The sequence below is a fragment of the Xyrauchen texanus genome, chromosome 12 (genome assembly GCF_025860055.1).
Source record: "Xyrauchen texanus isolate HMW12.3.18 chromosome 12, RBS_HiC_50CHRs, whole genome shotgun sequence".
NCBI lineage: Eukaryota > Metazoa > Chordata > Actinopteri > Cypriniformes > Catostomidae > Xyrauchen > Xyrauchen texanus.
Window position 1 is genome coordinate 41223994 of NC_068287.1, and position 16310 is coordinate 41240303.

The window sequence follows — 16310 nt, forward strand, 5'->3', positions numbered from 1 at the left end:
CTTCCCAGCGCACCTGCATTAGGAAAAAGTGGACACTTAACTCCATCCTTTTCTGAGAAAGGTCACATTATAGTGGGCTATTTTAACACATCAACCTTAATAGAATAACAAAGAGTGGACAGAGTGAGTAAGTGATGTCCATGCAGAAAAAGCTCAAAGCCAGCGTGTTTACGTTCACATAGCATGGGTGCTTGCAGTGCATTAGTGACAGAGTCTGTTCTGGTTTGTGTGAGTGTAACAAGTGCGCCACCTAGTGGATGAAGTTGGCCATCGCAAGCAGCTGGTTCTCCCTTAAAATCTATAAGGTCCCACATTATTTAAGTCAATATTTCAATGCCCCCAAACACAGGTTGTGATTTTTCCTCTAGCACTTCTGCTACAATAACAAACTTTAAAACTTTTAAATTAACAGAAACTAAGGCTGTCAATGCATTAAATGTATTAATTTATTGAATTTAAAATATTTTTTGTTTGTTACATGTTAACAGTTTTTTTTTTTTTTTTTTAACCTCTTTAACTCCAGGGCACCGTCTGCAATTTTTCACACTTTTTAAACGTATAAACTTAACATTAACACATACTGTGGACTAATTGCCAAAAGTTAGTCTCATTTATTCAGAACACCCCCAATAAATAATATTGTATATGTTTACAATCTTATGGTGAAAATAATTTAAATATATATATATATATATATATATATATATATATATATATATATATTTAAAATATTCACATCAGAAATATGAAAACATTATAATAATATATTTTTGTCCTAACTTTGTAAGCATGTAATTCTGGTTCTGTTCCCTCCAAACCATCTTATTTTATTCCACTAGATCTCAACAAGTACTAGAATTGATTTTTTTTCCATCTATCACCTTATCGTCACAAAAGGCCGATCTGAAATGTAGATGGCGTTCTAACTCATTTTAGCACTCAGAGATGTGATCATCCATAGACACGGTCTAATTTTCAGTTCATCCACCACTTACCAATGTTTCATCGAATATCTCGGCCTCTGAGTGGACTAGCTCAACTCAATCTAGCTGTCATTAGAAAGCGGAGCCCTTTGTGATGATGTCTGAGATTTGATCATCAATAGTCAATAAAATATAATTCCGATGCTTTGTTTAGAGACTTTGTAGAGAGATTTTAAGCATTACATTTGTTTGCAACACAGCGCCCCCTTATAGACCCGCCGGCTGATCTGCGGAGTTGATGAGGTTAAAAGGAGAATTTTTTTTAATAAGTACAAAATATATACACAAAGTTCTCCAGAAGCAAAATGTATTACTGCGAACATTCTTGGTTCCATTAAACTTGCTAAATCGCTCTGCTCAACGGTCCCATTTCTTATAAAGAAAAATGATATTTTATGAGTAAATTAAACAGAATTTGACAATTCAAACATTTTAGATATGCTGATAATTGTGAAAAAGGGGATAATTTTTTTTATATATATTTAAAGGTCATTTTGTCATTCAAGGTTGCACTTTACTGTGAAAAACTGTCAATGTGAGAGCTTTTTCTCCCAAGTTATAAACATGATGCTATACGTTGCACTTATATACACAGATCAGCCACAACATTAAAACCACCTGCCCAATATTTTGTAGGTCCCCCTAGTGCCACCAAAACAGCGCCAACCCGCATCTCAGAATAGCTTTCTGAGATGCTATTCTTCTCGCCACAATTGTACAGAACGGTTATCTGAGTTACCGTAGACTTTGTCAGTTCAAACCATTCTGGTCATTCTCCGTTAACCTCTCTCATTAACAAGGTGTTTCAATCCGCAGAGCTGCCGCTCACTGGATGTTTTATGTTTTTGGCACAATTCTGAGTAAATTCTAGAGACTGTTGTGTGTGAAACTCCCAGATCATCAACTGTTACAGAAATACACAAACCAGCGCATATGTCACCATCAATCATAACACGCTCCAAATCACTGAGATAAATTTTTTCCCCATTCTGATGGTTGATGTGAACATTAACTGAAGAGTGAATAGTGGCTGAGGTTGTAGTTCCTTACATTCTGCCAAACATCTAATTTTCTGTTCCACTGAAGAAAGAGAATCATACAAGTTTGAAACAACATTTTGCAAATGTAATTTTTGGTACAACTAATCCTTTAAATACTTTTAAGAAATGTTGTAGCCCCTTTGGAAGTTTACTAAGGCCCTCTAGTCAGCACCGACCCCCTTGTTTAGAAACTTTGTTGTTTGTCCCTTTTTTTTTTTCTCGGTTGGAAAAGATGCCAAAAGCAATGCTGTTGAGATATTACAAGGCTGCCCAGGGGACTGCTGAGTCAGTCATTGTGTAGCGCAGAGTGTGAAATGATGCTTAGAAGGGCGAGAACACTGATGGAGCAATAGAAAAGTAAAAATAGGAAATGGATCTGTAAAAATTACGCTTCTGTTTCGAGACAAAGGTGAACACCTCTTGTTCATATTTATATTAAGAAGGAACATTACCTCATTACCTGGATTCTCCATCTTGACGCAAGCCTCATACAAGTGAGGATAACAGATTACACTCTGTAGTGAAGTAATTAAAACCAAAAGCTAATAAACCATTTGTAATTACACCCCATTAGCAGCCAATAACCTCACTCGCTGTTATTAAACATTAAAGCAAAACTCGCTCGAGTCGCTATATGAAATTCATAAACCAACTTTTAAAAGGCTTGCTTAAAAGCCTTATAAAACTCAATGTCTTAATTGAAGTTCACTTTGTAGCACATAATGACATAACGCTTCTTACCTTTATTAAAAAACATGGAGGCCATTTGTCCCATCTCGACTCTCTCGACAATGTCAAAGTGGTCTACATTGGCGGCACGCTCTGTTATACAAGATGACGAAACAACAATGAACTTCGTTTAATATTTTGAACTTGGGCAACAAGGCATTGTTACACAATAACATTGCATTGACAAAGACAATAAAATGCAAACACAGTACTTACGGACTGAGAGAATGGGCCGCGTCTCTGCGGGTTCTGACCATCCATGGTTACTGACCTCGTCATCTGAATCGTCCGAGCTGGAGTCACTGTCATCGATCTAAAAACGGTCATAACAGAAAACCTGGTTAGTTCACTAATGCTCTGAAAATAAAATGCTCACAAACAAAAAAAAAAACACACTCAAACTCCAACATTTACCCATGTGTGATTGCTACAACACTACATAAATTTATATATGCTAGATTGCTACAAGCAAATAAATAGTTTAATTTCACAGGATACAAGCAATTTCTTCCATAACCATCCTGCAAAACCTTGATAGCAATGCATTTAGGTAGCCCAAAACTCTTTTTAAAACTATTTCAGCTCAATTTCAAATGTCCAGATCCTTTTTTTTCCTCCCCAATTTGGTATGCCCAATTCCCAATGCGCTCAAAGTCCTCGTGTTGTCATAGTGACTCGCCTCAATCCAGGTGGCGAGGATGAATCACAGTTGCCTCAGCGTCCGAGACAGTCAATCCGCGCATCTTATCACATGGCTTGTTGAGTGCCTTACCTTATTCTCCACAGCATCCACGCACGATTCTCCACGTGCCCCAACAAGAGTGAGAACCACATTATAGTGACCATGAGGAGGTTAACCCAACGTGACTCTACCCTCCCAAGCAACCGGGCCAATTTGGTTGCTTAGGAGACTTGGTTGGAGTCATTATGCCCAGATACTAAAAAATTATAATTCTACCCCTTTTTCCACCAAAATAGTTCTGGTTATCATTACAGAGTGAGATTTTCGTCTTATCTGTGAACCTCTCTCAGACTGCATTCAAAAATGAATTTCGACTCATATCTTAGTTTGCAAAAAATTGAAGTCCTTGGGGCCACCGTTGTTGTATGGACGTCTATCCATAGCATAGCTCTACTATGGTGAACATGTTTTCAATTTCTGAGTTCAAAGTAATTTTTATAATTTTCTAGGGCTTAAAGTAAAAAATGTCTAAGAGGTGTAAACTTTTAAAGAAAAATAATTATATAAATAAGTCTTATTCAATTTAAATTCTTGTGGGGGAAATAATTATAATATTATGCTAAAATGCATTAATTTATTTTATTTTTTTCCACATCTGTATGCGCTCCACATCCCATAATGACATATATATGAAATATTGCATTGACAGAAGTATTCAGACCCTTAACTTTTGGCAGCAATTACAGCCTCAAGTCTTTGTGGGTAACAAGCTTTGCACACCTGGATGTGGGGATTTTCTGCAATTCTTCTCTGCAGATCCTCTCAAGCTTTGTCAGGCTGTATGGGGACCGTCGGTGGACAGCCTGAAAATGGCTGTCCACCGACGGTCTCTCCAGAGATGTTCGATTAGGTTCAAGTCCGGGCTCTGGCTGGTCCACTCAACGACATTCACAGAGTTGTCCCTAAGCCACTCTTGCGTTGTCTTGACTGTGTGCTTAGGGTCATTGTGCTGTTGGAAGGTTAAACTTCGGCCCGGTCCAGTTAAGCTTTGCTTCAACCCTGACCAGTCCCTGGCGCTGAAAAACACCCCCACACCATGATATTTCCACCACCATACTTCACCATTGGGGTGGTATTGCACAGGTGATGAGCGGTGCCTGGTTTCCTCAAGACATGATGCTTGGAATTGAGGCCAAACAGTTCAATCTTCATTTTATCAGACCAGAGAATCTTGTTTCTCACAGTCTGAGAGTCCTTTAGGTGCTTTTTTATGTGACTTGCACTGAGGAGAGGTTTCAGTCTAGCCACTCAGTCATAAAGCCCAGATCAGTGGAGTGTTGCAGAAATGGTTGTATTTCTGCAAGTTTCTCCCATCTCCACACATGATCTCTGGAGCTCAACCAGAGTGACCATTGGGTACTTGCTCACATCTCTTATCAAGGCCCTTCTCCCCTGATTGCTCGGTTTGGCCAGACAGCCAGCTCTAGGAAGAATACTGGTTGTTCCAAACTTCCATTTAAGAATTATGGAGGCCACTGTGTTCTTGGGAACCTTCAATGCAGCCAAAAAATATTAATTTCTAGCCTTCCCCAGATCTGTGTCTTGACACAATCTGGGCTCTGCACAGCATTTCTGATGTGTAGAAACATCTCAAAGATGATCCAGAGAAATGGTATGCACCTGAGCTAAATTTCAAGTGGCACTGCAAAGGGTCTGAATACTTCAATACTCAATACGTCAATGTGATATTTCAGTGTTTTCTTTTTACAAATTTGCAAAGTTTTTTGCTTTGTCATTATGGTGTATGGAGTGTAGATTGATGTAAAAAAAAATAAATATATATATATATATATATATATATATATATATATATATATACAAATTTGTATGTGTTGCAAAGAACTAGAAACCGGAGCTGTGCACTACATTTACAACATTTAGTCATTGGTCCAGTCACTGACCTTTTCCTGTTCTCTCCTCTTCCAGCGCAGCTGGGCGTTGGCAGCAGCCATGGCTTCAATAACAAATGTGGTGGTCATGAAACTAAAAGACAGAACGGATAAAAAAAAAATGTTACTTTCATCTGTAGAGTATTAGTAAAGAAAAGAAAACTGAACTGTTATAAAATATTCCTGGTATTAATGTGCGTGATTCATGAGTGAATGTTATTCTAAACAAAATGTTTGTTTTTATAATTTTGCGATGAAATGTAATAACTTTTTTCACCTCTTAAACAACTTTTCTTTTCCAATGATGTAATCAAGGCCAAGCGGGTGGGAAAAACAATAATATCAACATGATCCAATCAAACACATATGGATAAAAAATCAAGTCCCACCCTAGATTATTTCCTGCTAATTATTCTGTTTCACTCGTAAACTTTTACACACAATAGAAGTTCGAAGCGTTGGGAATCATAAGGAATTTAACGATTCCAGTTCTGATTTCTCTTAACAGGTCATTAATGGTTCCCTTAATGATTATTTTAAGTTTTTTGAAGAAGAAATATTTAATTTATTGATCTTATTGGATTTACTGCCCTCATCAGCCTGTTACAAAATAATGCGATTATTTCATACAGATTTTTTCAAAAGAAGATTTTTTTCATTAACCTTGTGCGACCCAGCATCCTTCTGCGCGGACATCGCGTTTTGGCTCCGTTGTATGCAACGCATAATTGAAATTGATTTAAACCAACTGTTCTCAGTTCAGAAGACTCTGGGATGACAGTAAAGGATTCAAATTTTGACGTAGAGTCATGTGCCAAAACAACAAGCCGCTGATCACAGCGGAGTTTGTCTTTGGGAGAAACGCCAACAAAACTACATTTGGTAAGAATCCAAATTAAGTTTTTACATTTATACCGGTTTGAGTCGAAAGATTTGAGTCTCTAGTTTCATCCAATATGCCATTTTTATAAGAAATCTTATATTTACTGTGCATTATCACATTGAGAGGAAGACATTTTTGCTTTGAGGCTTTATATGGAGTTAGGATGAAAATAAGGTGCATTTCAACTGTTCTAAGACCAGTGCAGACAGACGGTACACTGCAGGTTAAGTCATTCACTAAAGAGGAAGCAAAGCAGCATGCTATAGATCTCTATGCAGCCAAGTGCATTCACCGAACAAATGTTCAGTTTCACTCAAAGTGTTTGGCAGACGAGGGACAATGGTAATCAGTAAATAGATTCAGAATTTATAATGTATAATTTTATTTTAACATGATTGGCAGTGACTAGATGATGCTAGCCATTTCTTACATCAGAATTAATTATGCTCATTTCTGATTGGTAAAATGCTTCAGAACTGTATATCACTTGTTTGTTTGACAATGCAAAGAGAAAACATTGAGATTTTGTTACCAAAGTAGAAAACAATATGTCACATATTGTAGCAAGTCATATCAAGTCAAATCATTTTATTTTGATAGTTTTTTTATTTGTGCTTTTCCCAATACACAATGTTCCAAAGCAGCTTTACAGAAAATCAGTTGTAAAAAAATAAATAATAATATTTTCTATAGCTTGGTATTCTTTAAAATTTCACAACTTTGTCCCACTGTTCACATATGTGGACATACATTTTTAGGAAAACTATTTGATCAAGAATTTTTGGCTTGGCTTGTTTATTAGGTGCTATTAGTTACAAATTAAAAAAGGAAATGGAAAATGTGCACAGCAGTCACACTCAGGTCTCAGGGGGTTAAGATATTTTATCAATTAATTTTTATATAAAATATATAAATAAGTGATGAAAACCATCTGGTTCTGGTATTTTTGTTCTGTTCTGTTCTAAACCCAAGTTAAGTGTGTTGCACTTGTTCTTTCAAGAATTTGTCCCATTTCTGTGTGACTTAACGTATGATGTATGTGAAGCTGAACATGATGCACATGCCGTCAAGATCATTTGGACATCTCGTCCCTCACAAACTGTATTTAAAGACTGCTGCTGTCTGGTCTCTTTCCTCTGCTGTATTACTGATAAACAGCTCCATCTCATTTCATCTAAACATTCATAACTCTCCCCTGAACAGCGGTGATAAATGTTTTCTGTTGGCCACAGTACCAGCGGCAGCAGTGCAGGGGTTGAGAGGTGAGCTAAAGATGACAGCGAGAAATAGTGTGCAAGAAGGACAGAGTGAAAGACAGAGTGGGTGTGAGAGAAAGTCTACAGATACAGCTGTCTGGTGACCAAAAGACGACATGTTGTGCTGTTATTGTTCACAAAACAAAGAATAAACAGACCTGTACTTCTGTAATTCATGCCCAAAGTAGACAAACAGGGGACACATTTAATCCCCAGTTTTGGCACAACTACAATGCATTTCAATGGAAATCTAATACCTACATCCTCCTAAACCCAACAGGTGATACCCCAGTAAATGCACACCTTGCACGCAAATAAGGCCTAGTATAAGAAACCTAGAGTTGAGCAAACAGCACAGTGACCTATATCTGCATTTAACCACATGTTTAAGTCTAACTTTAACCTTGATTTAAACACTTTTAACCCTGTGATTTACACTGCCGTTTCTGACAGAATTCTGATTTGGTTCCAACTATATAAAGAAAACAATACTATATTTAATAACATATTTGAATGTTTTTTTGTTTTTCAAATATCATTGAGTACAATGTAAGTGTATCTTTAAATTATTGTTCCAGGTTCGGCACCAGTTAAGTTCAATTTACTGCATTTGAAACATAACCTTGCTCGACCCCACCTCCACATGCGTGCACGTTGTATTTTGGCTTTACTATATGCAATCCGTGAAACACTTCTACATGCCCAGAGCCAAAAAAAGTGCCTCTGGTAAGAAACTGCTTTATGTTTTTTCATTGACATGTTTGGGTGTAGAGTAGCATCTTATGTTTCGTTTAATATATGCCGCTTTTAAAAATGTATTCATTTTACACATGCGCTGATAAACATGATGTCCACATACATGGAATTTGGGACAATATTTCCTCAAAATCCAATTTGTTTTTTATTTTGAATAACTTTCAACAGTAACACATCTGTGGGTCATTTCACTTCATTTGAAAAATCATATCTTTTGCTATATTTTATTTTGTTATCACTGTACAACACGGTTCTATTCATTAACATTTGTAAATGCATTACTATATGCACCGTCCATTCTCACATTGAGAATCAATGGGTTTATCCAAAAGCTTTCAGAGACTTTATATGGAGTTAGGATGAAAATAAGGTGCATTTCGAACTCTTCTGAGACCAGTGCAGACAGACAGCACACTGGAGGTTAAGTCATTCACTAAATAGGGAGCAAGGGAGCATGCTATAGCTCTCTATGCAGCTAAGTGCATTCACTCCTAAAATCTGACCAAAAGTTCAGTTTAGGCTGCAGGTGATGTTTGGACCACCCCACATACAGGGTTGGGAGGGTTACTTTAGAAATGTATTCCACCACAGATTACAGAATAAATGCTGTAAAATGTCATTTGTAAGGTATTATATTAGATTACTCAAGGTCAGTAACATAATCTAAATACTTTGGATTACTTCTTCAGCACTGGTAGGTTTTTTTCACTTGTTTTGACTATAAAAACTCAGTACATGAAGACAAAATACACATGTTAAAGATACATTCTCTGAAAAAACAAAATATCTTATGTAGTGTTGTTTCTAAAACAAGATCAATCAAATTGATCTTGTTTTAAGAATTTTTAGATATTTGTACAGGAAAACAATACAAAAACGATTATCAAGAATATGATTTTTGCACTAATATCAAAGGTCTTACTAGACAAAAAATAATGATCCAACGTGAATTTTCTTGATAAACAAATAGGATCTTGTCTGGTAACATGTGAATGTAAAATGGCTAGAAATAGCATTTTAACAGTGTAAAGCTGACAATTTACACAAGGTTTATTTCTATTTCTTCTGCTCCAAACTTACTTCAAACTTACTTCTCTGTCTGCTCGTATGAATGTGACACATCATAAGAAAGGGTTTCTGTTGAAACGCTCTTTGAATCGCATCATTTATATGTATAAATGTTTTCCATCTGAATGGACTAAATATTAAATGAAACAAATGACAATAAAATGCAAGTAATCTCTTCAGTAATCAAAATACTTTTTGAATGTAACTGTATTCTAATTACCAAATATTTAAATTGTAATTGTAGTTGAATACAGTTACTTGTATTTTGTATTTTAAATACATAATCCCGTTACATGTGTTCCATTACTCCCCCACCCTGTCCACGTGCTCATTCCTGAGCAGTATGATGGCTGAGTGGTCCCATGGTGTTTATACTTGTGTACTATTGTTTGTACAGGTGAACGTGGTACCTTCAGGAATTTGGAAAATGCTCCCACATGTCTGGTTCATTCTTGGAGGTCCACAATTTTTGTTTCTACGGTCTTGGCTGATTTCTTTTGATTTTCCCATGATGTCAAGCAAAGAGGCACTGAGTTTTAAGGTAGGCCTTAAAATACATCCGCAGATACACCTCCAATTGACTCCAGTTAGCCTATCAGAAGCTAATTGGCTAATTGCCTAAAGGCTTGACATCATTTTTTGGAATTTTCCAAGCTGCTTAAAAGGCACAGTTAACTTAATGTAAACTTCTGACCCACTGGAATTGTGATGTAATCAATTAAAAGAGAAACAATCTGTCTGTAAACAATTGTTGGAAAAATTACACATGTAATGCACAAAGTAGATGTCCTAAATGATTTGCCACAACTATAGTTTGCTAATATGAAATCTGTGGAGTGGTTAAAAAATGTGTTTTAATGTCTTTAACCTAAGTGTATATAAACTTCTGACTTCAACTGCATATTATATATACACACCAGTCAGCCACAACATTAAAATCACTTGCCTAATATGATGTAGGTCCCCCTTGTGCCTCAAAAACAGTGCCAACCCACATCTCAGAATAGCATTCTGAGTTACTGTAGACTTCGTCAGTTCGAAACAGTCTGGCCATTCTCTGTTGACCGCTCTCATCAACATGGCATTTCCATCAGCAGAACTGCATGTTTTTTGTTTTTGGCACCAGTCTGAGTAAATTCCTGAGATTGTTGTGTGTAAAAATCCCAGGAGATCAGCAGTAACATAAATACTCAAACCAGCCCATCTGGCACTTACAATCATGGCACGGTCCAAATTCCCGAGATCACTTTTTTCCCTATTCTGAAGGTTGATATTTTGATTTTATGCACTGCACTGCTGCGATTGGCTGATAATAGATAATTGCATGGATGACTGTTGGTGCCAAATGGACTGGTTTGTGTATTTCTGTAATTGCTGATCCCCTGGGAGATTTTACTCAGAATGGTGCCAAAAACATTATATATATATATACACACACACACACACATACATATATTATAGCCCTGCAATAGATAGCTGGCTTGCCTACTTGTTGTCTTTGTATTATTTTTCAGTACCTAGTCTTTCATCTCATCAAAATTTAATTCAGACTGCAAGCTCTCAACTTGTCTTATTTTGTTGTGATGTCATGTAGTTTCATAGCAGCCCTGAATAGTGGTGAAGGACACACTGGTACAAGGCATGGTAAAATTCAAAGTAAAATTATCATTGATCCCATTACTATAATGTTTGGCAACATAGACACTGATTTGTAATGGCTATAACAAGCTTCTTTGAATGTCAGGAGAGGACTTGAGAGATCACAAGAAAGAAAGATGTAAAAGTGAAAGGAAAAACATACCTCATAAAAGACAAAAATGAGATGAGGGACAAGCTGACTACCCAACCAGCTGTTGCAAAAGCCTTGGGCATCGTCAGGGCACCGGTGCCGACAATCAGATTGAACATAAACACCAGACCAACCTACACAAAGACAAACAAACAGAAGTAGATCAATTCTATACCACATTCAAAAGTTTTCACAGATATAAATGTTATATCATAAGAGGCACTTCTGTCATATATACACCATATATCAGACATACATATACATATATATATTTTTTTTTTTTTTTTCAATCATTTGTCTGTTCTGCTTTCCTGTATAGTGGATATTGCTGGAATGTATCATCACCATGTATTTTAATAAGATATTAAATCCAGCATTGCATTTCCTCTCACTCAAGCAAATAACATATGTCAACATAATACAGATATACTGTAACTACGGTTACTTTCTTTAGGAACTGATAAGGATTTCCATTATTAATATCTTTTAAATCCATTGCATTACCCAATGCTATCCAAAAAAGAAAATTGTGGGTACTGAACATACAGTTACATACAGTATTAAATCCTTTCCCTTTAATTCTGGTTTATAAATAATCCATAAATAAAACCAGGGTTTTAGCTTAACTGATTTTAAGTGCTATAGAATGAAAAGAAAGTATTGCATATTTTGGCATGCTTTCTGTTGTGTGTAATTCTTTCATTAAAATCAGATTAATGTGATGCACTCTGAGAATGCTTATAGGGAGTCACTGTCTGATTTCCTTATCCATCTTAATTTAAATGGGTGTCAGAAAAGTTCCTAAAAAAGGAATATTCTGGGTTCATTACAAGTTAAGCTCAATCAACAGCATTTGTGGCATAATATTGATTACCGCAAACATTAATTCTGACTTGTTTTCTTTTAAAAAAAGCAAAAATCTAGCGCCTGGGTAGCTCAGCGAGTATTGACGCTGACTACCACCCCTGGAGTCATGAGTTTGAATCCAGGGTGTGCTGAGTGACTCCAGCCTCTAGGTCTCCTAAGCATCCAAATTGGCCCTGTTGCTAGGGAGGGTATAGTGGTTTTCGCACTCAATGGGGCATGTGGTAAGTCATGCGTGGATCACGGAGAGTAGCATAAGCCTCCACATTCTTTGAGTCTCTGCAGTGTCAAGTACAACAAGGCACATGATGAGCGGATTGACTGTCTCAGAAGCAGAGGCGACTGAGACTTGTCCTCTGCCACCCAGATTGAGGTGAGTAACCGTGCCACCACGAGAACCTACTAAGTAGTGGGAAGTGGGCATTAGATATTGGGAAATTGGAGTGGTGGTGGTGTAGTGGTCTAAACCACATAACTGGTAAACTGATAATCAGAAGGGCGCTGGTTCTATCCCCCACAGCCACCACCATTGTGTCCTTGAGCAAGGCACTTAACTCCAGGTTGCTCCGGGGGGAATTGTCCCTGTAATAAGGGCTCTGTAAGTCGCTTTGGATAAAAGCGTCTGCCAAATGCATAAATGTAAATTAAATAATAATAAAATAAAAGAAACTGGGTTCCAATGAGGCACTTCCAATGGAATTCAATGGGGCCAAACCGTAAATGTTAAAACACTCACCGTTTCAAAAGTAGCCACAAGACATAAACAATATGCATGTTACCATGATTTCAGTGTGATGAAATTGCTTACTAACCTTTTCTGTATGAAGTTAAAGCCAATTTTACAACTTTGTTGCCATGAAGATGTAATGACAGCAAATCCTATAATGACTGTATAAATTATGATTTTAACTCACATAATACACAAGATTTAACAGAAGAATTAATGCAGCCTAAGTGATATTATACAATTATAAGCTTCACATTTCTGCCTTTAAACCCTCCAAAAATTGCCCCATTCACTACCATTGTAAGTGCCTCACTGTAACCTAAAATTTCTGTTTAGTTTTTTCAAAGAAAAGGAGTCAAAATAAATTGTGACTTTATTACAATTTATAACATTATACCACAAATGCTGTCGATTGAGCTTAACTTGTATTGAACCTGGAATATTTCTTTAAGCTTAATATTCCCAGCTGACAATATGAGCTGCTGAACCAGCTAAAAACACTAGTGTCTAGATCATACATTGTTTTCTGCTGATTTAAGCCAGTGAAACACTTTTTTTTGCAGGGCACATCACGTTTTCACTCTGCTTTTGTGACTCTGTAAGCTTCCCCAGTCACTTGAGTGATCCCATTTCCTCTTTAGTGGCAGTTAAATGAGTAACAAAGTATGTGGTTCAAAATCACATGACAGTTAGATAAAAGCACACTGAGCCCTTATGACAACAGTTAACTTGCATTATTTTGATTATCGAAGCTTGAAACGGGGTGCAAGGAGACTTACATGAGTATGTCAGACCATGTGTAACATTGCTATTGAAAAATTACTATTCTAATATCAAATTATTTCATGAACATTCATTAAAGTACAAACAAGCACCACAAAAACACATCAAATCCATGACATGACATTCACCTTGGAACACTATTTAAATACCATGTTAAAGAATTAGATCACTCAAAAATGTATATTTAGTCATTGTTTACTCACCTCTGTGTTGTTATAACCCTATATGACTTTCTTTCTTTTTCTGAACACAAAGGGAGATGTGCTTAGTGATGTCATACAAATGGCAGTTTATGGTGACCACTTCTTCAAGCTTCAAAAGAATGCAAAAGTATAATTCAGAAGTTTAATAAATGATTCCATGAGACTCATGATTGTTATGAAAGCATCCGATAAGGTTTGGTGAGAAACAATCTGAAATCGAATGTATTATTCAGTGAAAATTTTCACAGACCATTGATCTCCTGTGTGCGTTCATGATAGAGCACAAGAGCAACAGTTCACGCAGCTCCCTCACGATATTGGGGAGTTCAAGCGAAAACTCATTTGTTTATCTAAAACAGGTCCTCCACAGTGATAGCGACAAAAAAGCACAACACCGCTGTACACAAAACAGAGAACAGAAATGACTAAACACGTCTGAAGAGTTTGTAGTCAAAGAATTGATGCAGTACTCGGAAATCAAACAGAAACATAGAGGCCACGGGCAGCCTCAGCCAAACCATGTCCTAACCTGGCGGCAAACGACACTCGGTAAAAGGTATGTTTTCTATGTTATTCAGAGTTTTTGTCCTAACCAGCAGTAACGACCGACTTTACATTTTATCGATCGCATGTTTTTGCAGAAATTAATAGAAATGCATAAATTCTTCCAACTACAAACTCTTCAGACATGTTTATTAAGATCTGTTCTCTGTTTTGTGTGCAGCTGTGTTGTGGTCTTTTGACACTATCACTGTGGAGGACAGGTTTTTAGATAAACGAATTTTCGCTTGAACTCCCCAATGTCACGAGGGAGCTGCGTGAACTGCTGCTCTCGTGCCCTATCATGAACACACACAGCAGATCAACGGTCAGTGCACAGTTAAACTAAATAATACAATAGATTTCAGCTTATTTCACACCAAACCTTATCATATGCTTTCATAACAATCATGAGTCTCAAGGAATAATTGATTAGACTTCTGAATTATACTTTTGCGTTCTTTTGAAGCTTGAAATGATGGTATGTCTGTATGACATCACGGAGCACAACATTTTTCACAATTTCTTCCTTTGTGTTAAGAAAAAGAACAGAAGGTCAATGGGGTTATAACAGCACAGGGGTGATTAAACAATGACTAAATTTTTGGGTGAACTAATCCTTTAACATGAATATGGTAATTATTCAGTACCATGATATTACCCTCTCATTCCATGACAGATTCGTTGTACCACCACAGTACTTTTTCATACACATACAGCTGTGTAGTTTATGTACAGATTAGTACTGCTCAATCTGTTAACATTTATAAATTCAGGATTATAAAGAATACTTACAAAAGGTGAGTAAGGCTCCCCTGTCTCTGTAATGTCCCCCGCCATCTCGAAGAGTTAAATACAACACTCAAAACTTTACGTTTACCACCCTGAGGGAAAGAAATTGTATATTTTAATACTTTCTCACTTACAGACATGTCAAAGTTCCATAGGAGTAACATGACTAGCAGTTTATTGGTTTATATCATCCCTCACCTGTCACAAAACTTTGACGTCTAATAAGTATATGCTACATTTTTCAATGTACAACCGCTTTAGCAAGCTTTATGCTAAGTTGTCACCACAAAACAGCATGAAAGACAAGTTAATAAAGCTTCTGCTATTGCTTTCAGAAACTGCTCACCTGACCCCGTTTCCACGCTGACGTAATAACTCTTGCTGTCAAGCGAGGCGACGGTTTTTATCGTCAGGACTGCACGAGACTTTTGATCAGCGACGCAGCGCGCGAGCAAACGCCACGTAAATACAGAATGGCGCGCATCGCTCAAACCTTCCCATTATGTTGCAAGCAGTTACTCCAGACATGCTGCAAACGTTGTTGTTTGTGGAAACTGAACAGTTATGTGAGCCCAGCGGGACACAGGCTGCTGTGAGAGCAGCCGGGAAGACTCCAATAGTATCGGCTAAGACGTCATCTCTGATTGGCGGGATTTGATGACGTTGCTTGAATATGATGCGTTATGGACAAATTGGAATTAAATGTTGAAAATGCTCTTTGTAAACTCTGTAATTCCTCTACTGAGCTTACTGAACAAATGGGAAAAGAGTACAGAATTGTTTAATAGAAAAAGATGTGATCGATGTTACTTTCTCTTTTGAAGATATGAAATCCATTAATAATTTTTTGTTTTGTTTTTTTATATCTCCCCTACTATTTAAGAATTAATTAAAACAATATACAGAAGCCCTGATAAGAATGAAATATAAATAATAAAATTGTTGGATTTATTGTAAAACATAATGTGTTGTAGAATGACAGGGGGAGCTTTTACTTGTTGATGGTATTATTTTATTTATTTTCTGTTTATATATATTGTTTTTTGCAGGGCCCTCATTGTAGAATGTGTATGATGATTGTATAAGGCATGCATGTGGTTTCAGTCAACGAACAGAATGAAGTTGATCATTTTTAGAAGAATACCTCAGCTCTGTAGGTCCATACAATCCAAGTGAATGGTGACCATAATGTTGAAGCTCCAAAAAGCACATAAAGGCAGCATAAAAGTAAACCATACGACAGTGGTTTAATCTATGTCTTCAGAA

At 36.8% G+C, this 16310-nt stretch overlaps 1 protein-coding gene across 2 annotated transcripts in view; it reads right to left on the reverse strand.

The window, feature by feature from the left end:
- The window catches only part of tmem104 (transmembrane protein 104), a 79294-nt gene extending 63664 nt beyond the window's left edge, over nt 1–15630 (reverse strand). The window contains exons 1-6 of one of the 2 annotated variants that reach the window (XM_052138917.1): nt 15391–15630; nt 15048–15136; nt 11148–11269; nt 5396–5477; nt 2969–3065; nt 2765–2845 (exon numbers count right to left, since the gene is read on the reverse strand). In XM_052138917.1, the coding sequence (XP_051994877.1) occupies nt 2765–2845; nt 2969–3065; nt 5396–5477; nt 11148–11269; nt 15048–15092 (427 nt within the window). In that variant the 5' untranslated portion in view covers nt 15093–15136; nt 15391–15630. Of the gene's footprint in view, nt 1–2764; nt 2846–2968; nt 3066–5395; nt 5478–11147; nt 11270–15047; nt 15137–15242; nt 15340–15390 lie in introns of those variants that run through there. The other variant, XM_052138918.1, reaches the window with a different exon arrangement.
- Nucleotides 15631–16310: the final 680 nt, after the last annotated feature.